Below are 23,674 nucleotides of genomic sequence, written 5' to 3' on the forward strand. Positions count from 1 at the left end.
ACCAATACCATGGGATCTATCCAATTATACTTACACAGAACATCTAGTGGTAGAAGAGTGAAACTACCAATAGCTTTGGCTGTGCTTGTCCAGTGCAGGCCTTATCATCTTGCTACGTGCTTCACAACTTGACCAAACAGGCCCCTGTGGCCATCGCTGGAAAGAGTTTGGACACTCCTGTTCTAAAGGTTAGGGGCCACAAATAGTTGACTGAACCATAGCCATAACCAAGATGCAGGAAGTTTATTTTATGGGTACCAAGAACCCCTGCTAATGGCAAAAATAAAAAATGACACACCAATAAATATGCCAATTTTTAATGCTCTAACCCAGGGGTCTCAAACATGCAGCCCGCGGGCCAAATGTGGCCCGCAGGACACTAGTTTGAGGCCCCCGCCTTGATATGAAAGTTTAATGTTAGTGCGGCCCGCGCAAGTTTGATATGGATGCTGTATGGTATCATGTACCCAGAAAAAATTATTACGTTTGATTAATGTTCATGTTAAAGGTTAAATAACTGTTAATAGTTGTCCTCCCTATCCGTGTGGAAGTGGTACGTTTTTGGCTATTTAAGTTTAAAGGAAATAACTTGGAGGCTACCGTTTAGGTCGCTAGCTCTCTAGTTTGCGAGTTAGCATGACCCTGCAGTTGCGCAATATGTTGTAAATAAAAAGAGAATACATGTGACTATAGTCGTGTTTTGTCATGTCTACAGGGCTCTAATAATGCTTTGTTCATTTTAATCTGAAAAAAATAATTTGTCTACCCACCAACTATATGTGGTTTCTTAAGTTTTTATTATTTGCCGTTTTATTATTATTATTATTATATTTATTTATTTATTACTGATTGATTGATTTTCTTTATTCTTGATTTGTTTATGTATTTTTCATCTTATTTTGTGCAGAAAAATAAAGATATTAAGATATTTGAGAACAGTGGAATGTTTTATCAGAGCTTTTATTGTAGAAAATCGGAACCAAAGTACTGAAAAAGTTTGTATATTTTTCTGTTTTTAATAAATGCGTTTTGTTTTTTTTTTTGGAAAACCTGATGCGGCCCAGCCTTGCCCAGACCCTAGCCCCAGTGGCCCCCAGGTAAATTGAGTTTGAGACCCCTGCTCTGACCCCATAATATGCCTCTTACAGTATTAAACACCTTTTAGATTCATTTTTGCACATCATTATATACTACTACTGTACTTAGAAAACGTGCAGTTACACACCTCACGTCCCGTCAAAGCATCTTCCTGCTGGAATATGTTGAGAGAATTGACTTGTGAGACGGCGCCCACTGCTGGCTTCATAGCTGCAGGACTCTGTTTGGCCATCAAACCATTTTCTATTGAAGTTACCATTAAAAAAGTTATATTTACAATTTCAAGCAGAGAAAAAGGATTAACTACATGGCAGCCGCCAGGAAGGTTGTACCCCTGGGACATCAGCAGCAGCTTGAGAAAAATGAAGAAAAGTAGATTTTTCTTACCTGCTAAGCGAACTTTAGTTATTTTTAACAGGCAAACTGGACTGGTTCATAGTTTCTAAGGTCAGAGAGTTAAAGCAAGAGTATAGTGAGCAAAAAACACAAAATATGATCCAGAAAATCAGCTGTATGATGTCCTGTGGGGAACATAATAAAGACTTAGAAAAGCCCTGCTTTAAAAGAAATGTGGCAGCTTGAGAAAAATGAGGAAATACTCTAATACTGCATATTTTAAACCTACTTTTGGCGGATTAATAGTTAGTATGCAAAAAATACCTCACTAGGTTCCACAGAACTTTGCGGCTAGGTGGGGCCAAAAAGAACCACTCACTGTTATACGTATCAACATGAGACAGCATTAAAATATGAAATATGCATAGGTCCTGACTTCAGAGAAGGAGGGCGGAGCCAAATACAAATAGTTCTTCTGCTGAGTGCCATCCTTGAGTGAAGTATAAAAAAAAATTGTAAGGCTGAATAAAGAGCCAGGGGGGGCTACTTGGTCTGCTCCAACAGTTCTACGGCGTTCTTTAAGTCCTCCACTACCTCGTCCACGTGCGTTTTGCAGGTCCTCCTGCCCACGCTCAGCCTCAGGGAATTAGCTGCCACTTCCGGACAGACGCCGCAGCTCAAAAGGATGTGTGAAGGCCTGAGGGATGATGCAAGGATGCCGTGAGAGTGGCTGGAGAGCAAGAGCGATAGAGTTAGGCTGGCGTGTACCTGTCTCCGCGGTCGGAGTGGCAGGCGGCGCCCACGCTCGCCTGCAGCTTCTTGCAGTGTGACAACACCCGCCAGCCTGATGCAGAGACACAGGAAACATTCTCAGTATTTCCTTCGTCTGTAGTGCACTGATACGTAACATAGCACGTCACCTTGTAACCCTGCACCCAGGATGGACACGTTACATGTGTTAGGAAGTTGCTCCGAGCCCACAAAATGGCTGTTGAAACGCAGCTTGTCTTTAAAAGTGGCCTGACCATGGCGGGGAAAAAAGTACAAATGAAGCGATCGGTGAGGTGATTATGATCTAAATCAGGGGTGGGCAAACTACGGCCCGGGGGCCACATGCGGCCCACCAAACGTTTGAATCCGGCCCGCCAATTGCTTTTTAGTATTTCAACTTTTAACATACCAGCTGGCAACATGACTTTCAAGTCGGATGTCTTATTCAGTAAAAAAAAAAAAAATCGTAGTTTGATGTATCTGATGTTTAAAGTGCTCCTGAAAAAAGGAGAAATGAAAACATATAGCTGATATTATATAAAATTAGACAAATAATTTAAGGCGTAAAATTATAAGCGTAAAAATTATTAAAATTATTAAAATTATTAAATTTATTAAATTTATTAAATTTATTAAAATTATTAAAATTATTAAAATTATTGAAATTATTAAAATTATAAGCGTAAAATCATGTGTGTTAAATATATGTTCTGGCCCCCCGCACAATTTTGTTAACTCAATGCGGCCCATGAGTCAAAAAGTTTGCCCACCCCTGATCTAAATAATGATCCAAAACAACCAAAATCTTAAATATGTTCTACTTATGTGTCATCGAAATAACCTTCAGGCGTTCCTCCAGGTAGAGTTTGGTGTCCAGCATGTGGCGTTCATAAGATGCACCGTGAGTGGTCACCAGCTCTGCAGCCTAGCAGACGCATATGTGTGTATAAGTGTAAAATGATGCATCATTATATACTGTATATGAAAAAGTCTTTACCCCCCCTTTTTTTGTCATACTTACATGTTTCACATCAAATAGATTGAAATATTAGTCTATGACAACACAACTGAACACAAAATGCAGTTTTTAAATGTAACTATTTATAATTAAGTAGGACTTTTTAATTTAGCAAACATACCTTACCCAGTCCAGCAATCATTGGTGTGTTTTCAGTCCTGCAACGTTACAAAAAGGAGATATGCTTAATGCAACTCTCACTGTTTCATGCATATACAGTAAGATATTTACCCCGGTCTAAAATTCCTCTCCTGTCCACCGCCAAACAGCATCGGATAAAGCGGCGTTGTCACTCCAGGGCCGTTCACAAACAACGCACCGATCCGTGGGGCATAAAACTGAACAATTAAAACCATTACTGTCTGGGCGTGGCATCATAAAAGTGTTTCAGCAAACAAAGTCTCCAACCTTGTGACCCACGATGGTGAGGTAATCCACGCCCAGGTCGCGTACATCCACTTGGATCTTCCCCAGAGCCTGGGCAGCATCCGTGTGCAGGAGGATGCGAAGACGCTGGCTCTGCTTGTTCAGACTTTTGACTCTCTGGCAGACCTCACGGACAGGCTGCAGGAAAGCAATCCCATTATAAAGTGTACATGAGTGAGAGCCAATAGCACCAGAAATTAGTAGTGGGCTCCACACATAAATAAATGTATGGGAAACACTTATTTGCCAATCAGATAGTAAATGTATTCCTACATCTGCACCAGATTTGCATCAAAATGTAGTGGTTTCTTCCTTGGCCCGTGCCTACACCCTCCAAAGAGATCTTGTTGAAGTCAAATCCATCTTCATTGTGTAATCTTGCTCCCAAGCAAACCAACGGCAAGTAAAGTATATGTGAAATCTGTCCATGTCACGGAATTAGAGAGCTTCTTTCTTACCATGATGACGCCTGTCTCATTGTTAGCCAGCATTATGGTCACGAGGCAAGTGCCGGGGCGCACGGCGGCCAAGACATCGCTAACCTCCACCTGGCCTGTCACCGTGGAAACAGGCACGAAGGTGACATCTGCGGCAAAAACATTAAGTGTTTCCCACATGACATCATCGTCAAATTTGTATAATCAAACATGACACCCGAGCAGGACATTTTGCAAAAGACATGAAAAAAAACAACAACTATATACTATATTTAGGAAAATAAATACATTTTCTTCTGTCGCTTATTTTTGTGTTTTTTTAAACGTCACAAGCACTAATCATCGAGCATAAAAACAAACATTTATTGCTGTCCACGTACCCACTTTGCCGTCCCTCTGCAGGTGCTCGGCCACTAGTTTAATGGAGTCGTGCTCCACGTTGGATGTGATGATGTGTGGAAGCTTCCCATTCGAGTGCCTCCTGAAATGCTCCAAAGCAGTATGGAGCACCATGTTGTTGGCCTGGAAGAAGGTTTTATTACCGTTTATCCATATTAAATATGCCTGCGGAGAAGTGTCAGCGTTACCTCAGTTCCTCCTGAGGTGAAAATGATGTCCTCTGCTTTTCCTCCGACCATCCTTGCCACATTTTCTCGGGACTGACTGATTATAGCCTTTGCTTTGATGCCTAAAACTCACATGGATTAATAAGATAATACACATCACAGACAGCCAAAAGTAGGCTCACCTGCTTGGTAACTGCTACTGGGGTTCCCCCAAGCATCCTGTAAGGCCTCAGAAATAGCCTGTACCACTTCTGGTTCCAGTGGCGTTGTTGCATTATAGTCCATATATATTCTTTATCAAACAACAGGACTTATTAACTCTTTAATGATTTTATACATGAAACAATGCTGGTATGGTTAGCAGTGGGGGTGGGGGGGTCTCACCTGTCGCGGTTAAGTTCAGCATAATGAAAGGCATCACCCTTGGCATCACCATCACAATGATCGACCATCTATAAGTGAGAAAAAGGCAAAGCATGCTAACCTATTTTACCCATGGAACTTTAAGTCCAGATTGAATAATCTAATGAACAAAACATTTTTCGGCATATCCTGCTCAAAAGAGTCAAATGTTGATACTTGTAACTAATAACACCACCAAAGCTTTGTATCTAAATGCAGTTTGGGCATAGCTGGCGTTGGACGTGTACCGCTCCAATATGGCCACCGTAAACGTATGTCCGTACGATGACGTATTGTGCGCGCCGTGTTAGGACAGGAAGTTGAACAGAAAAAATATCATAAATGAAAGAAAAGTACTAAAGCCGCACAAAACTATAATTTAGACGGACGGCTCATCTTGAAAAGTAAAAATAAACTGTATAAAATGTGTGTATGTGTGTAAACACATCAATAAATAAGCCACCAGACAGTGGCTAGTAGTAGTCATGGCCATGGTGATGGTGCACCAAGTAAAACCGAAACAGGGTGACATGTATTGACATGTGTCAATAAAATACACACCTAATCCACGATTTAAATGCGATACAATAACTTAACTAATGATTCCAGTGAACAGTAGTGAGAGAGTATAAACTACTTTGTTTGGTTACTTCTCTTGTGTCAGACACGACGTGTCATTGTTGACATCTTGCTGTCTAAATAATAACACCAAAGCGTTGAGGGATAATAAATAAAGCGACAAAATGCCTGGAAAAGCAGCAACCAAAATACGTTTTAGTAGCATCAACATTAGTTGCAGACATTAGCGAGTAAAGGGCCTGCTAATAATACTTGCATTATAATCACGCCAGTTTAGGATCCGTACAATATATACGAATACACGCGTCACGATAGCCTGAAATGCTTTTATTCTCCTCTGACCTTGTCAAAAGATGCAAAGTTGTCCTGTGGATGTTTTTACTGCCGCTCAAGTCACGCATCAGCTAGCAAAGACACGGAAGCGGCTACTCCGGGGTTGCCAGCTACGTATAGTGAACAGAACGCACGCAGGATCGATCCAAATGTCGATAGTAGTAATGTAGTATCAGAACCAAATCGATACTAACGTGTTTAACATTTGTTTTTTGTTGCTTGTATTGCTCAATTGTTGGGATTGTCATTTTTTTGTTTTTATTTACTCACCTACTTTGCATTATTGACTTATTTTGCTAAAGTAAGGAAATCATTCAATTATTTAGTTGAGTTACATTGTAGTGTTGCCTGAAAGCCTGCTTTTGATTGTGATTATTAGCATGATTCACAAATAACTAATTAATTAGAGTCAAAAGTTTCACTAGCAATACAGGCCTGACACGGTGCTAAGAGGTATGGATTCGATACCACAACTTGCCGTATCGCCCACTATCGTAACCAGGTATCAGGAACAGAAGCATTCAGTAAAGAAGGCTTGTAACATCTTAAACAAGCCATCCATCAATCAAGAAACATATCCATGCTAGTGACAAAAGCGAGTAATTTAACGATTTATAGAGTCCTTTTTGGCCCTTAAAGTGGCATCCCAATAACAAAGCGTGTCAGAGAGCATTCAGTAAAATCATGGCTAATGAGAAATAACAGGTCCATGGCTTGGTGTTGCATTATTTTCATCTTTATTTCATATATGACAAGGTGTTCAGTGCACACAAACATTGGACAGCAAACTCCAACACTCAAAAGACACTCACTGAACGACGACTGCCCGTGTGGGGGGTTTTTGTAAACGGGCGCCACATGATGACACTGTTCACAGCAATCATGTCGATATGTACAAAGCAAAGTGTGGAAGCACAACAATGTCAATCATTGTCCATTCAAAGCGGAGACGAGATGGGGAGCAATGGGGTGAATGGTGTGCATATTGTGGCAGGAATGGAGGTTAGTCATACACACACACATGCGCACACACACACACACACACAGCATCAGCAGTATAGTATAACCTTTAACCTGCGTCAGGTTTCCTGATAATCTACAATCAAATAGGAAAACCCCACTGTGGAGTGCCGACACTCCAAACGCAGAAATGATCTAAAACCAAAAATCACACATACTGTAAAACCATAAAAAATGCTGCAATCGCATCAACGCTGCAGGATCAAAAAGAAATGCTGCAAGTTGGCAAGTCAAAACAAAACATCCCACTACAAGAGCGATGGTGAGCCTACCACGGTCACCAGACCCGAGGCGGAGAAACATCCATCAAAGATATGAGAAAATGGCAAAAGTTACATTACATTTATGTTTTTGTAAACTTCTGGTTGTAAAAATCGGCTGCTTTGCAATACTATCCCTCAGGTTTGGCTTCCCAGCTTCCTAGTAGCACGACTAACTAATATTCATTCATTCATTCATTCATTTTCTACCGCTTTTTCCTCACGAGGGTCGCGGGGGGTGCTGGAGCCTATCCCAGCTGTCTTCGGGCGAGAGGCGGGGTACACCCTGGACTGGTCGCCAGCCAATCACAGGGCACATATAGACAAACAACCATTCACACTCACATTCATACCTATGGACAATTTGGAGTGGCCAATTAACCTAGCATGTTTTTGGAATGTGGGAGGAAACCGGAGTACCCGGAGAAAACCCACGCATGCACGGGGAGAACATGCAAACTCCACACAGAGATGGCCGAGGGCGGGGACCGAACCCTGGTCTCCTAGCTGTGAGGTCTGCGCACTAACCACCAGACCGCCGTGCCACTAACTAATATTGTTTCGTTGTTTTTTAGGTTTGTATGTGTTTTGGTCAACTGCAGTATTTTTTTTTGTTGCATCTTATAGCATTTATGTGATTGCAGCATGTGTTAGACAATGTTTGCATGTTTTTGGATCATTTCTGTGTTTGCAGCATTCAGACGTTGCTGTGCCTCCGTCACCTCTGAGCCACCGTAAAAACACTCCAGCAGTAGTGGTTTTGAAAAATGTTGTCATACATTCAGCGTGATACATTTTGTGACTGCGACAACTCAACTTTGGTTGGATAAAATGCAACATGACTATGCAGGATGAAACAACAGCATGGAGAGCAAGATGGACCCCCGCTCGCTGTTGTGTGGCTTGTGACAAGGATTGTGTTGACAAAGAAGTGAGACGCTGCTTCATTAAGATTGTGTCACATGTAAACCACAGAGGAATCCCCTCCCTTGTGATGCCGGGTCTTGTAATAAATAAAATACTCAAAAGTGAGACTGTTGATAACATGCAAAGTATATGAAGAAGAGAAGTACATGTCCTACATGTATGCTTCCAACATGTTTTTTTTTTTGAGCATGCACTCAGGCTGACTGACCTGATGCACACTCGTCATTTGCTGTATTTCATTTTCACATTGAATTACGCGGGAAGTGCACACATGGATCACAGTGGGGGCGGTGCTGTGCAACCCAAAGCCTAAAAAAATGGCCTTAAAAGTCGCACAAACACACAAGAGAGTCTCCTGTAGTCGCCAGGTGTGTGGTCTGCAAAAGCAAATAACAGCCTGAGTCTAATTAGAATGACTTGGAATTAACAGCTGTGGCTGTAGGCAACAACCCTCGCTGGACACCCCTGAGTGTGAGAGAGGGTGTACAGGTAGTGCCAAATGTATTTGTGGCGGGCCACCACGTGACTTTTCACTACCTCACACACAGTCGTATTCCTCCCCTTCCCCTTTTCATATTCGATTCCAGTCAGTTTGCATGAGTAAACATTGATGGTATGATCCGACATGATAAATACACAGACCCATGTAGATGATGATGATGATGATGATGCAGGGACGAAGAGCAGAAATAGCAGCATGAAGGTTGTATATTGAGAGCAACCGGTGCAGAGGCAAAGTGTGCATGGCGACTGAGGCACTGCATGTAATCACATATATGCACATTATTCACTTCCCAATGACGTAGCGCTTCCATGTTTCCCCTTTTCTTCTTGCCAAACTCGTCGGGGGGGGGGGGCTGGGTTCATTCAAGTAATCCAACGTGATGGTCGTCAAGTCAACCATGTGGGGATGAGGTTGTGGTATTATTTAAAAAGAAAAAGAAAATAAATGGTGGGAGCTCCTTTACAAAGTGCAGTGTGCAGAAATTGCACCGTACTTTAGAAATATAAATGTCTTTGTAAATAAATACATGCAGAAATAAATAAGCGAGGCAGGTAACTATCTCCATATATCACAAATGATGAGTGATTGTGGCGTGTGTGATTTTTTTTTTTGTTTTAAATCATGGTGTGAGAACCAAAGATGTATGTATGAATTAGTGTGTATTTGCTAGCTGTACGCACGTAGCAACACAGAGCTGCAGAGTAGAGGAGAGAAGAGTCGCCGTGTTTGTCCGCTCCTGGCTGACGTGGCTTTGCAGGGACTAATGCCACACGCACAGTATGCATAAGGCCCGATGTGCCACCGACAACAACTACAGTACATCACCACACGTATGAGAGAATCGGACGTTACAAACCGCTGATAGGAGGAGGACAACCACCCGCCCCCTCGCTTCCTCACCGCCTCTACGGCCGGACACGAGGTGGCGGCGGAGGGGAAGAAGGTCTATGTACATCTCAAGTCTTTTGTCGTGATCATGATCATCCCCTCCACCTTCCTCCTCACATTCTCATCTGTCCCACTCGTCTTCTGGACAATTTTGACCTGATGACAGGATGGGAAATACATAATTATTTCATGCATTTTTTAAATACAATTTTTTATTGGCCCTTGGCACATTCTAAAAAGAATAATTGTACAAGTAAAATACAAATATTACATAAAATAAGCAGTCATTTTAGAAGTCAAAATATTAACAAAAAAAATTGTAATTTCAGAAGAAAAAGTCAGTTAATTTGACAAGATTTTAGGAGGAAAAATAATGTAATTTCAGTAGCATTAAGTTAAAAATATCAAAGTTGTAATATTATGTGAATACTAATGTAATAATAAATAATTGTATAAAAAGTTTGGGGAAAAAGTAAAATACAAATATTACATAAAATAAGCAGTAATTTTAGAAGTCAAAATATTAACAAAAAAATTTGTAATTTCAGAAGAAAAAGTCAGTTAATTTGACAAGATTTTAGGAGGAAAAATAATGTAATTTCAGTAGCATTAAGTTAAAAATATCAAAGTTGTAATATTATGTGAATACTAATGTAATAATAAATAATTGTATAAAAAGTTTGGGGAAAAAGTAAAATACAAATATTACATAAAATAAGCAGTCATTTTAGAAGTCAAAATATTAACAAAAAAATTTGTAATTTCAGAAGAAAAAGTCAGTTAATTTGACAAGATTTTAGGAGGAAAAATAATGTAATTTCAGTAGCATTAAGTTAAAAATATCAAAGTTGTAATATTATGTGAATACTAATGTAATAATAAATAATTGTATAAAAAGTTTGGGGAAAAAGTAAAATACAAATATTACATAAAATAAGCAGTAATTTTAGAAGTCAAAATATTAACAAAAAAATTTGTAATTTCAGAAGAAAAAGTCAGTTAATTTGACAAGATTTTAGGAGGAAAAATAATGTCATTTCAGTAGCATTAAGTTAAAAATATCAAAGTTGTAATATTATGTGAATACTAATGTAATAATAAATAATTGTATAAAAAGTTTGGGGAAAAATAAGACAGTAGAAATAAAAAAAACAGCTGTAATTTTATGAGAATAAAGTCAAAATATTAAAAGAAAAAAGTTACTAACAAGAAAATAAGTAGCAATTTTATGAAAATAGAGTTGTAATATTATGAGGACAATTTTAAGTAGCACACAGTTGAAAAAAAGTTTTTTTTAAGTAATAATATGGGAACGTTTATGACAATTACTTAGGAAGAAACTTGAAATATTTGGGGGAAAAAACAACAGTAAAAATGGGAAAAAGAGCAAAGCGCAAGTTGATATTGATATAAAAATGCTTTTTCATCTCTATCACAGTGCAGTTTTTTACTGGATACAAAATATCAAAAAGGCTCTTGTATCCTTTCATTTTCACTATGTGGCCCTTCTGGGAAAGGTTTGGACACTCCTTGGAGTCTTCCACTAACAAAGAGGGTGCATTACCTGATAGTCCCCGCCAGGAGAGGATTGAAGGCATACAGCCAATCATGCATGTCTTTGTCATTTGTGGCTTGAAGCAATATTCCGCGATGCTCTGTGCATACGGCAAATGTGTTTGGGGTCTGTGAAAAAAGGTGGAGAAAAGCCCGATGAGAAGAAGTTGGACCACTAAGACATGATTTATGATGTTGGTTGGAGAAATTACCTTCAGCATTGCCTGCTGGTCTTCGCTGTACTCCACCTGCGCGGAGGACAGATTGAGGATAGCGCGCTCTACGGCGTCGCGCTCTGTGTTGTAGATGTAGACGTACGGCCGCCGCACCACCACGTAACGCTTCACCCAGCCGTTAGTGTGCGGCTCCAAGAAATGCAAGTAGCCTTTCTTGGACACTATGGGGCTGCAAGTACAAGAAGGTTGGCGGAGGCCTGCACTCTTGTGAGGTGTTTAACACAGAAGCTGCTTTACCTGACTCGAATCTCCTGGATGTCAGGGACAAATCTACGAATGCGAGGTTTGCCTTCAGAGGTTCCACTGACAGACCTCTTGGCGTCTGCGTCCTGCTGCGTGTCGGGACCTGGGCTGACAGCACGAGAGCGAGGAGCAGGAGGTCTACAAAAATAGGAGCAAGCGTCTTGATTGGCTGGATAAACACAATATAGTGCCTGTATCATATTTCCTTTCAGTCATCCACATCTGATATCACATTCCATATCGTTTAGTTTGGTCTGGAATAACTCTCATAGTTTACGTACGGTATTTACACCATATTTCAGGTACTTCTAATGTAACATATATAATGGACTGCAATAACATATTTAATGTATCATCTAATGTACTGTATTTACATCATATTTAATGAGCATCTAATGTACTACCTAATAATGTACCATAGTTCCACCACGTGAATATACTACAGTTATTCATTCATTCATTCATTTTCTACCGCTTTTTCCTCACGAGGGTCGCGGGGGGTGCTGGAGCCTATCCCAGCTGTCTTTGAGCGAGAGGCAGGGTACACCCTGGACTGGTTGCCAGCCAATCACAGAGCGCAAATAGACAAACAACCATTCACACTCACATTCATTTGGAGACAATTTGGAGTCGCCAATTAACCCACGAATGCACGGAGAGAACATGCAAACTCCACACAGAGATGGCCGAGGGTGGAATCGAACCCTGGTCCTCCTAGCTGTGAGGTCTAACCACTCGTCCGCCGTGCCGCCCTACAATACTTATTGTACATCATAAAGATCATATATAATGGTCTAGTTTCCTGCATTGTGTTGACACATAACAACAACAAGCAGACAGGCGTCTGAGGGCAGACCTGAGTTCAGCGTTGCTATAGCAACCGTCCACCAGTGAAGGGCAGGTGGACGAAGGTGCGATGGTGTTGAGGGTAGAGATGGAGGTGGAGTCTCTCAGCGTGGTGACGGACATCTCAGATATCTGCAAAGACACAGCCGCAAATGTGTGTTAGCGTTGTGAGAGGAAGCGTTTTGCCTGGCGTGGGTCTGAACAGGAAGTACCTTGCTTTCACTGGCGCTGATACACACATGGCTGTACTCTCTGTCGAAGGAGTGAGCCAGCAGCCGCAGACACTGTGTGTATAAAAGCATAGCTTTTATTGATAAATACCTGCAGGATACCCTGGCAACATAAACAAGAAGAAAGTGAGACTATGAGCGATAAGCGACCTTGGCGGCCAGCTCGCGTTGTCTCTCTGTGATGAATTCTGAACCAGAGCTGACATCTGGCTTGGCCTCGGAAGGCGAGGGTGAGTCGCAGAGCAGCTCCTCTGTGACACACGCTGACGACTGAACGCCCCGACCTGCCAGAAGGGTGGACTCCAGCTTCTCTCTCAGCAACAGGAAATGTTTGGTCTTCTCCACCTGGAGGACAAAAATAATGGATCAGAAACATCAAATATCTTGCTTGTTCTGTCCTAGCAGAGTAGACTGATGGTCTACGGTTGTGTTTTTTTTTTGCTCTCACATCTTGAAGCAGGCTGAGTTTCTCCAACTCCCACTGATGCTCCAGAATGAGGCTGTCGCTGCGAGGCCTCCACCCGGCCAGGTTCTCCTCCCCGCGGACGTAGGCCACTGAGGTGTCCAGCACCCGCCTGCGTCGCCTCTGCATGCCTTGAGACGGAACACGGGGCAGCTTTAGATTAGAAAGCGCTCTAGAGGGGCGCCTCAAATCTTGACTCTTACCTGGACTTCCTGCGTCTGCCAGGTTGCACAGGCTGACCTCATACACGCCAGTTACACGGTTTCTAGAGAAGAGGAAGCTCTTTAGTGGAGGAGAGGAGCCAGACGCTGCATCACCTTCTGATAGAACCTACCCATCTGCTGCTCGGAGGCTTCCTGTACCAAAAAGGTTGCGAATGGAGCGAGACGCAGAGAGCTTTGTGTCACGAGAATAAAACACCATGCAGATATCTTTGGTTATGACAGCCGGCTGGTTGCAGTTCTCCATCTGTAGCAGATCAAAGAAGAAGAAGAAGGATATACGTCATGCTCACTGCATTCTAACAACAGTCTGTCCATTCACTTACACATACAATCTAAATATTATCCACGCAAATATGCACATCCTGTAAAAATCCGTCAATCCATTTACATATGCACATCATGTAAGCCGTGCACACACACACATTAAGCATTTGTCCAGTCACATAACACAAAGTGTAAACATGAGTTTGTCCATTCACACACACACACACACAATGTAAAGACCAATTTACCCATTCACATATGCACAATGTAAACATTTGTCCAGTCACAAAACACACATCCTAAACATGAGTTTGTCCATTCACATACACACACCTAATATGCACAATGTAATCCAATCCAATCCACTTTATTTATATAGCACATTTTATAAACAGAGTTTCCAAAGTGCTGCACAGACTAGTAAAAATAAAAAGTAATAATCCAAAACTAAAAGAGCATTTAAGAAATAAAATAGATATTAAAATATTAAAAACAAGAAACAAAGCAATAAAAGTATAAAAAATAGAACCAATTACAATAAAAACGAAGAACTAAAAGACACAGGACCATACGACTCACTCTGAGTTAAAAGCCAGAGAATAAAAGTGGGTTTTAAGACGAGACTTAAAGCTTTTGATATTGGGGGCCTTTTTTACTTGGGAGGGCAGAGAGTCCTCTGTAACCAGCAGTCAATCCATTCACACATTCACACACCACCAAAATTTGCCTTCTGATTTGACATACCCACACAATGCAAGCATCTGTGTTTCTCCTCACACACACATACACGCAATCTCAACACCGTTCTGTCCATTCACATAACCCACCAACCTAATCGCCACTCTCATAACGTACTGTATATTGTCAACTTCAGCCAGTCTGTTCACTTCAGGTGTCACAAGATCTTGCAAGATTAAAACGTGATAAGATTTCTTGCTCAGAAATAAACTGCCTTGTGTGCACGAGGCCTGCCTGGAATGATAATAATCATACATAATAATAATAATAATTTTGCCGGCATCAATGTCATGCGGATGCTTGTCAGCACCTTGCTGTGTTTGTTCCATAGAAAATAGCATTAACATTAATAGTGATTTTGTAAATCATATAGTTTGTTTGTCTCGGTGAGTGGAAGACTGCAACAGATTGTCATATATTCTATATTATATGTATATTATTATCTTGTTTTTCATTGTAGTTTTGATGAAAATTAATGTTAAAATCTGGTCTCGTCTCAAAGGCCCAAACAATGTGTATCGTATCATCTTGTTAACCGAATTTCTTGGGAGATCCCTACAATTCACATGACATTATAGACCTTTTTCTAAGAGAGACAAAAATAGTGTCTGGAAACTTCAAATCCCGACCTGAATGACCTCACCATCAGCTAACACCAAACTGGTGGAGAGCAGTATAAAGCGTACCTCCAGGTAGGCAGACAGGGTCATGTAGATCTTCTCCCCGTATGGGGTGACCCGGTTGAGGAGTAAGGAGTTGTGCATGGAGCTGTCCCAAGCTGTCTCAAAGCGGTAGAAGGTCCTTGGGTGCAGCAAAGAAAGTGAATGAGGACAAATCATCACACAAAGGTCCAAACAAGTGTGCGCTACAACGACAAGTGATAAACTCAAGTTGTGAACAAATATGACGATGGTATCATGCTGACTGGCCCTGTGACAACCACCACAAAGACGCAGCTGACATGAAGGTGAGTGGAGCACGGGTGGAAGGAAGGGGGCTGGATGAGAGACAGTGAAATACCTATGATCACGTTCCAGGGTAATGCTGTGAAAGAGGAAAAAGAGATCGGCAGAAGAACACAGAGTGAGAGGCAGGAAGTGTGATGAGCTTGTGTGGGGATGGGTGCAAGACGCGGCAGTTCAACCCATCAATATATACTCTAAGGTTCCTCTATCATCTACCGATCATGTAACAAAACATTCCTCCACAACCTTGGAATGACTTCTGGAATGTGTTCCTTTTTTCCTAGATCAGATAAGTCCTTGCTGAGTCCTCCGTCCTTCTGTTGAGTTTATCTTTAGCTGACATGACTAAATATGACAAGCCATTGTTTCCATTCCTGCAGCAGTATCTCCAACTTCAATTTGTTTTTGTGGTGCTCTTTTTATCTATTATGTATGTACACACCATCCTCCACTGTTATGTCACTTCTAGGGCATCAGGTGTGGTTTTTACCTGTGTACATTGGTACCTGCTACTACCAGATTGAACACTAAGAGGAAGAACTGAAGACCAAAGGGCATTACAAAAGCTGTATTGAGGCAACTATACTCTTCTTGTTTGTTGAAGATGTTTCGCTTTTAATCCCAAAGGCTTCTTTAGTTCTAAATTTTAAGTGTGGAGTCTCCCTATGTATATCCCTAGTGGGTGGGACCCCCGGGGGTGATCACACGGGCGTTACTGTTTGGGCATGGCTGCATAACAACAGGGTGTTCGCCTGCCTGGTGGCGAAACAGATCCAAATCCATCCATCCCACAAAGATGGTCTCATTCCACAGGAAGGGTCACTATAGAGGTGTTGGGCATGGCTGGTGAATAACCGTCCTGCACAACAACAGATTGTTTGCCTCATTCCACAAAAAGCATCATAATAAAGTTGTTGTTGGGCATGGCTGCTGAATGTGTTGTCATCCCTGACATTCCTTGTCCAAAGAGTGCCTCAGACGACCAATAGCTATTCAGGATGGTTGTTCACCAGCCATACCCAGCGACAACCACAACAACTCTTAATGTGACCATTCAAATTTAGAACATAAGAAGCATTTTGGATTGAAGGTGAAATGTCTTCAACAAACAAGAAGAGTCAAGTTGCCTCCACTCATACTTTGCGGATTAATTTGACACTGGATGACTGAGAATATGCAAATTTACAGAAAGGCTAAAACTGCTTCCTGCTTTGGAATGTCATGTTATACCACAAACCAGTACTTTAGAAGCGACCATTCATACAAGAACAGTTCAACTTGTGATCAACATGTCACTTGTGTGATTTGGGTTTGCATCCCAGTGGGGCTCAATAGCAAGTATATTTTAATAAAATACTCATTATGAATCTCAAATTATGTACAGTGTAAATCTGCATTCTTCCTTCTTTCTGCCTGGCATCGGGGAGAAGGCTCTGCAGCATCCGCTGTAGGACGACCAGGTTCAGAGACAGCTACTTCCCCCTGGCCATCAGACTGCTCAATGCCAAATAAGCCCCTCTACCTTACTACATCATTATTATTTATTTTAATTATTTAAATTATTTGGGCAATTTACTGTTCACGCTGCACTTTACATTATGTTGTTCATATTTGGTGTCAATTTATTCTCCACATTATTATTATTGTTATTATTTATTATTACTTATCTTTTTTTGTGTCTGTTATATGGGAGCCAGGCAACGACATTTTGTTGGCAATTTCACTACTGTGTTTTTGTGCAATGACAATAAAGGAAGTCTATCTATCTATCTATCTATCTTTCAGCAAACAGTAAAGAAAAATAGGATATTGGATATACAATAATTGGATGAATATTGGAGAACTTGGCTTCCTACTGGATTTTATGGAGTAGGTCTTTAGCTCCGCAGAAAACTAAAACTCAAGATAAATCAACCAGTGTTTTACTGAGCAGCAGCTTGTGAAGTTTAGGAACGGCATAAAAATGAATAAGTTAAACCTCATGATATGGCACTTCCACATCAAGAAGAAGACTACAACACTTACATATACATATACATATACAAAACATATACATTAGTCTGAAACGTGGAAATGTAGGATAGCGCTTTGAGATAGTGTTTTAAGAAGTTAGCGATGAAAGCGTGTGTGCGTGTGCTAAAAGCCAACAGCCAAGCGAGCCATGCAGACATGTGTCCACTGCAGCCTGAAGACAACAGCATCAGCAAACACCCATCGCAGCAACACAGAAATGGAGACACAGAGGACAAACGGAGGACAAGAGGTCTATGAGATGAGGAGTATGACATAAGAGGCAAAATAATATACCTAGGCATGTCCGAATCAAGAAACTGTCTGTAAAAGCAAATAAAAACAACAAAAAGAAACAACATTCCATTAGTGGACTGGAGGGAGAGAAACGTTAGCAGCCGGTAATACTTCATGTGTTCATGTTCCTTCTTCAATGCATAGCAATGCACGGGACCTGCTGGACCGCCCGCTCGTCCTGCTGGTCGAGATGGCCCGCTGAACAGCAGCTGGATGATTTATATGCAATGCCCAGCTTTTTTTAGCAAAGCAAAACAAAAAACAAGCAGCTCAAATTCAAATGAGCTCATAATAAAATGATCTGCATGTGGACATGCATGAAATGGCATTGTTTATGCGATCGTGTGGGCAGACTATTGGGTCAGGGATGATTCAATTCCATATAAGGCACACACTGCATGAACACAAGTACTGGGACACCTCCAGTGAAACACATGTGGAGACAAAAACTCATCTGGTAAGACATTGTACAAGATGTTAGTGTGTCCATGGGTCAAGTTAGAGGTCACTGATGTTGGACTAATACTTGCTCTTCCACAACAAACACATCCAAGCATGCCTTGGTCAAGCTTTTCTGCATTTATTGTATCAGTCAAGGCATGATCATGCGATAGAAAACCTGTTTATGACATGATTAGAGCCCTCTAGGCATGATATAACACCCCTATAGTCAACTTTACACTTATGTTACCTAATATAGTAGACATAATAAGATTAAATAAGTCATTTAAGATATAAATTAAACATATGTCTTGAGGTAAACCTGTTCCAGTGGTAGTGGACAGGAAGTGATGTCAGGGGTTCTTGGCATGGGTACAGTAGCCCGTGTTAGGGATTACTGTGCCTGTAATAAAAGCCCCTATAGTCACTTTTACACTTATGTTACCTAATATAGTAGACATAATAAGATTAAATAAGTCATTTAAGACATAAATTAAACATATGTCTTGAGGTAAACCTGTTCCAGTGGTAGTGGACAGGAAGTGATGTCAGGGGTTCTTGGCATGGGTACAGTAGCCCGTGTTAGGGATTATTGTGCCTGTAATAAAAGCCAACCTCAAATCTGGTGCTTGTGTGTCTCACCAAAATGACAGTAACATTACTGACACCTTGTGACCAGTGTAGATACTAGATGTTATGTCATTAATGCATCATGTGAATGGGTTATATAGTACTCCATATAGTAACATCGCACCCTCACTCAATCTTGTTTTTTCAAATATTAATGAACTAATGATTGCTGTTTTGTGGTTGAATAAGGCCTATATTATATAAAAATATGTATACTTAAGCAAATTGTGTTTATTCGCAATTTCAAGCATAAAAATGGCAAAATAAATAACAAAGTGACCTAAAATACAAATTCAAGGCAGGCAAAGCATTGGTCTGGAACCAATTAATCGCTTCGTTAATTCGTATTTTTGATGATTCTGCCACTTTTATGTTTAATTTCTGCAAATAATTTGCTTATATATGCATATTATCTTTCTAATAATAGGCCACATCCAAGCACAAATCAGCATTATTTACAAATTCATATATTTTAGAAAAACTCATTGTTTGAAGCCACAAAATTCCAAGTGGCAAGGGACAACTGTAGTCAAGTCAAGATTTTAAATGTATAGGGCTCAGTAAGGGCTCAGAAAATGACATTTGTCAGTGTAAAAGTATAGAAAAGTGTTTTTTGCCACAAGTCCTTTTTGCATGAACTCACCTTCCTGTATATTTAAAATGGCTGCACATGGTTAATTGTACTTGAGAATGAAAACTACCCGAAATGAGATGTAAGCACAGAACCTAATGTTAATAATGTGCTGATGAAATGCTGCTCATGTTTTCTACCTGATCCATGCTGCCGGGAACGTTAGAAAAGACATGCATTTCTAACTCGGCTTTGTTAATGTCAATTCAGGGCTTTTAGTTGTACAAAAAGTGTGAGTAAAGTCTAAAACAAGTTACAAATAAATGCATGGTCATTGAAGTGGCAAAGCAGGTTAGCTTTGAGGTTAGTGGAGCTCTGATGAGCGGTTAGAGGTGATGATGAACGAGATGTGGCGACACACAAACACTGGAATCGGCACCGCGGAAGGTCACACAGCCAGCGTGAAATGAACTGCAACTAGTGCGTGATTAAAAAAGACTCTACAGCAGGGGTGGCCAAACTTTTTGACTCGCGGGCCGCATTCATTTAACAAAATTGACGGGGGGGATTATGTAGTATTTTACACGTAACAGTCCATTTTTACACCTATATTTTTACACATATTTTACATGTAAAAGTGTCATGCAATCTGCTATATGTGCACTTTGAAATCATTTATTTGATGTAAAGTGTGTTTCTCAATGTATTATTATTATTATTATTATTGTTATTTTTATTAGAATTATTATTATTATTAGTTATAGTAATGTTATTATATTATTATTATTATTTTGTTATATTAATAATATTACTACCATTATTATATTAATATTATTAACAACAATATTAATATAATAGTAGTATTATTATCATTATTTGTATTACTATTATTGTGCTTGTGCTCCTTTTTCCAGGAGTATTTTGTAATATTACTACCATTATTATATTAATATTATTAACAACAATATTAATATAATAGTAGTATTATTATCATTATTGACAACATTATTATTATTATTATTATTATTATTATTATTATTAAAAAATTAGAAAAAACAGGCAGGCCATATTGAAACACTTGGCGGGCCGGATGTGGCCCCCGGGCCGTAGTTTGCCCACCCCTGCTCTACAGGGTCGCCACGCTCTTTGTCCCGATGTCTCATGCCCTTGTTAATGAATGCTCCACTGCTGCTAAAAGGACGATAACGTTCACATCATCATGTTCCCGCAATGTGTACCTGTCATCCTGCAAGGGCCTGACAGAGCCGGCAGACAAGATGTTGAGGGACAGAATGTTGGGGTCCACAATGGTCTCATCAGATTCGGGGGTGTTACGAAGACGTCCTGTTTAAAAGAGAACACAAACACTACTATAGCCATGGTTCCAACCAGGTTACCAAGTGTCAGACGTGACCCGTCCCACTTTTCAGTGCTGATAGCGGCGGTAAACTGGACACAGTGTCCCAAGCCTAGTAAACTGTTTCAAAAATCAACATACCCACAACAAGCTCTCGGACGTCCCTCCATTCTATGTCGCCTCCTGACTCGTGCACAATGGTAACAGTGATTCTCCTCTGGAGGCCCTGCAGAGTCAAGAAAAGATGGATGACAGGGAAAGAAGAGGAGTGGTTTGGGTTTAGTGCTTTAAAATCACACATTTAATCGGGTCATCAATGTAAGAGAAAATCCTTTGAAGAAGAAAAAAAAGTCTGTGTTAATATCTCGACTGCTAACAGTAGAATTGTTTATTTACTTAAAGCGTAAAGCCGACGGGACATTGGAAGCAAGTGGAAGCAGGCGATAATTGGATAGAGGGTATTTCCTGAATGTCAAAACGCATCACATTGAACAAGCTAATTTTGTAACTTTAATCATAATTTAGAGGGCATTAATGGTAATGGTAAATGGTAATGGTAATGGTTGTATTTCATTTGAACATGCATCAGATTACAATTGAGTGCATCACATAATCAGTTCACAGTTCCACATGTCCAAAAGGAGTAGGAAGAAGCTTATTAAATCCTACCCCTTCCATCTGGTACTTTTACAATCAGTAACTGCTACATTTGTTCACTTCCTGCTTTCCATAACACAGTTTAAGGTTTTGGTGGTTTTTTTTTTAATAATGCACCTTGTTCTTTCTTAAAATGTTGCCACTTTTTTCTTTTTGTAAGTAACAAATTAGTCTGTTTTCCCTGTATTGTATTGTCCTATATTATATACAAAGCTACTACTTAGTGTCCGTGCAATTTTCATCGCGTGTGACGGCAAAATAACACACCATGGAACCAAAGAAAGTTGCGAGTGCCAGCAATTTGATAAAGAAAGCGAGAAAGACTTGAATTCAACCCCACAGAAATATATGAGATCAATGTATGTATCATTTCATAGGGAAATTATTGCGTAAGTAACTCACTGATCCACTAAGATGAGCGATTTCAAGAAACAATGCAAGCAGTTGATGTTTGCAAAATACAAGGAAGAAGAGTCTTCAACCTGTTATGTTATGTTTATGCATTCATACATTTTCCATCCTTAACCTCGTTAGGGTCGCGAGGGCATGCCATTTTGTTTTTTGCATGTAAAAATGTAATTATTCTCAATAGAATGTAGTTACATCACAGTATGACAAGTGCAACACGCATGACTTTGATAGCAATAGCCACTCATGACACCTCACATGCATCTGCTCCCATCTTGTGGAGTTATATTTAAACAATACATACATCAGGAGATTGCCTACAGCTGTTAATGCAAATGTATTTTGACCTTGTACTAATTAGAGATTATTTGATTTTGTAGACTGCACTATAGGACACTGGCAGTTAATTAGAGTATTTATGGTATATACTGTATGTGTGGGGCTGAAACAGGAAGTCGCACATATGTAAAGATAATACTCACCTGGTGCAGGAGGAAGGTACCATGACAAGGCATTCCACCTCTGTGGTCAACCACAGCTGGGATGTAGCTGGAAAAAAAGTTTCATTGGTGTAAATATTACATAATGTTCCTTTCATTTTATGACAAATCCCTAAATAAAACAAAAAAAACACACACACAACAGAGGAGATACTCACTCCCCATTGGCCTCTAATTCACAGATCTCAAAGAAAACCATCAGATCATATTTGCAGTGGCACGGCCCTGCTTGCGGGCGGGTCACGGCTGTCAGCTTGGTGGCAGGTACTAAAAAGAAAGTAGAAGAGGTCAGACAGGAAGGAAGGCAGATGACGAGATCTACATTCTACGGAGGAACAAGAGGAAAAAAAGAGAGGATCTCAGCTCAAACATGGCTGTGGCTGTTCTTCTCAGTGGCACATTCGTTTAGTTAGGTACACTTATAGAATCTAATGGCATACAATACAAGAGCTGTAAATAGTCTTTATGAAGATACAGTAATAATGATGATGTTTAATTTGGTAACCTTTTTGAACGAGGCAGCTTTCAGTAAGAAACTGTGCAGTTGTACAGATACATCTGCAAACAATCAATATTGTGCAACATTATCATTGTCAAAGCAGATTTTTTTCATGCATCGGATCTCACTACTAGCAGTTGAATTCAACCACAATTTATGAATGAATATATTTTTGAAAAAGCTTGATAGAGAGAGGCCCGAAAATGTGAAGTTGTGCTCCACCATACAAGGGTCTCAAACTCACCGCCCTATTCCGTGACACCAAAGTTTATTCTAAGTGCGGCCCACACACCCTGGGGAGATGGTCAGAGGCACTTTAGCTTGCTTAAAGGAAGTGACTGAAACTGGGCAAGCAATAATCATTATTGAACTCGCAGTGAGCTTGTCATGCAGTGAAATGAATGGGGAGCGGAACGGCTATGTTAACTCTAAGCATGAAACTACCAACTTTACAAAACATATGCTGCAAGGTATGCTGGGAGCCGGCATTACTCCCAGCATGAGTTACATGTACATATCCAGAGTAAACATAGTTGGTGTTTATTATGCTTCACTAGTTAGCTGACCCTGTGCGATGTGGTTTTATGAACACCGTCAGGCTTTTTATGTTGAGTAATGACCTCCACTGTTTTCCATATATTGCCCAGCTAATTGTGCGGTCTGGTTTGACTACAACCGATGCAAAAAAAGAGCAACGTCGTTTGAGCAAGCTGAAGTACCTCCGGCCATCTCTTAGTCATCAGATCAGTCAGAGGAGGAAGAGCAGGGACAGTAAACACGCTACACCAAAGAGCCAATCCGAGTGCAGAATCCCCACACGTAAAAGGACTCTTTATATCAGTTCCAGTTCACTTCATATACTGAAACTGTGGCTGCACCAACAGGCAGAGAATTTGATGTGAGGTGCAATGAAGAGCTTAATGATGGCAGTAACTCTATCGCTCTGTTTCCAGGAGGCTCAGTTACACAAACAAT

General features: G+C 40.5%; 2 protein-coding genes across 17 annotated transcripts in view; both read right to left on the bottom strand.

Moving 5' to 3' along the window:
• Positions 1 to 999: 999 nt before the first annotated feature.
• On the bottom strand, positions 1,000 to 6,075 carry scly (selenocysteine lyase). 3 transcript variants are annotated; one of them, XM_058072820.1, is made up of 13 exons: positions 5,976 to 6,074; positions 5,037 to 5,104; positions 4,835 to 4,944; positions 4,674 to 4,774; positions 4,467 to 4,608; positions 4,108 to 4,235; positions 3,632 to 3,787; positions 3,455 to 3,561; positions 3,345 to 3,381; positions 3,047 to 3,130; positions 2,355 to 2,454; positions 2,203 to 2,278; positions 1,001 to 2,131 (listed from the first exon to the last, which is right to left on the bottom strand). In XM_058072820.1, exons 2-13 carry the CDS (start codon positions 5,102 to 5,104, stop codon positions 1,978 to 1,980), a joined length of 1,263 nt encoding a protein of 420 aa, XP_057928803.1. In that variant the 5' UTR covers positions 5,976 to 6,074; the 3' UTR covers positions 1,001 to 1,977. The 3 variants fall into 3 exon arrangements, with proteins under 3 accessions (XP_057928805.1, XP_057928803.1, XP_057928804.1); XM_058072822.1 differs by lacking the exon at positions 2,355 to 2,454 and having other exon boundaries at positions 1,000 to 2,131; positions 5,976 to 6,075; XM_058072821.1 differs by lacking the exons at positions 2,355 to 2,454; positions 3,047 to 3,130 and having other exon boundaries at positions 3,350 to 3,381.
• Positions 6,076 to 6,680: 605 nt separating this feature from the next.
• The window catches only part of kif1aa (kinesin family member 1Aa), a 49,617-nt gene continuing 32,623 nt past the window's right edge, over positions 6,681 to 23,674 (bottom strand). For 9 of the 14 annotated variants that reach the window (XM_058072792.1, XM_058072788.1, XM_058072789.1 and 6 more), the window contains 16 exons: positions 22,359 to 22,467; positions 22,183 to 22,249; positions 20,777 to 20,861; positions 20,517 to 20,622; positions 17,637 to 17,663; positions 15,051 to 15,165; positions 13,473 to 13,606; positions 13,342 to 13,403; positions 13,124 to 13,269; positions 12,826 to 13,020; positions 12,658 to 12,729; positions 12,456 to 12,577; positions 11,594 to 11,737; positions 11,333 to 11,525; positions 11,131 to 11,249; positions 6,681 to 9,722 (listed from right to left, as the gene is read on the bottom strand). In XM_058072792.1, coding sequence (XP_057928775.1) covers positions 9,680 to 9,722; positions 11,131 to 11,249; positions 11,333 to 11,525; positions 11,594 to 11,737; positions 12,456 to 12,577; positions 12,658 to 12,729; positions 12,826 to 13,020; positions 13,124 to 13,269; positions 13,342 to 13,403; positions 13,473 to 13,606; positions 15,051 to 15,165; positions 17,637 to 17,663; positions 20,517 to 20,622; positions 20,777 to 20,861; positions 22,183 to 22,249; positions 22,359 to 22,467 — 1,739 coding nt within the window. In that variant the 3' untranslated portion in view covers positions 6,681 to 9,679. The remainder of the gene's footprint in view (positions 9,723 to 11,130; positions 11,250 to 11,332; positions 11,526 to 11,593; positions 11,738 to 12,455; positions 12,578 to 12,657; positions 12,730 to 12,825; positions 13,021 to 13,123; positions 13,270 to 13,341; positions 13,404 to 13,472; positions 13,607 to 15,050; positions 15,166 to 17,636; positions 17,664 to 20,516; positions 20,623 to 20,776; positions 20,862 to 22,182; positions 22,250 to 22,358; positions 22,468 to 23,674) is intronic. The other 5 variants (XM_058072791.1, XM_058072795.1, XM_058072803.1 and 2 more) reach the window with 1 other exon arrangement.

The sequence above is a fragment of the Doryrhamphus excisus genome, chromosome 5, assembly GCF_030265055.1.
Source record: "Doryrhamphus excisus isolate RoL2022-K1 chromosome 5, RoL_Dexc_1.0, whole genome shotgun sequence".
NCBI lineage: Eukaryota > Metazoa > Chordata > Actinopteri > Syngnathiformes > Syngnathidae > Doryrhamphus > Doryrhamphus excisus.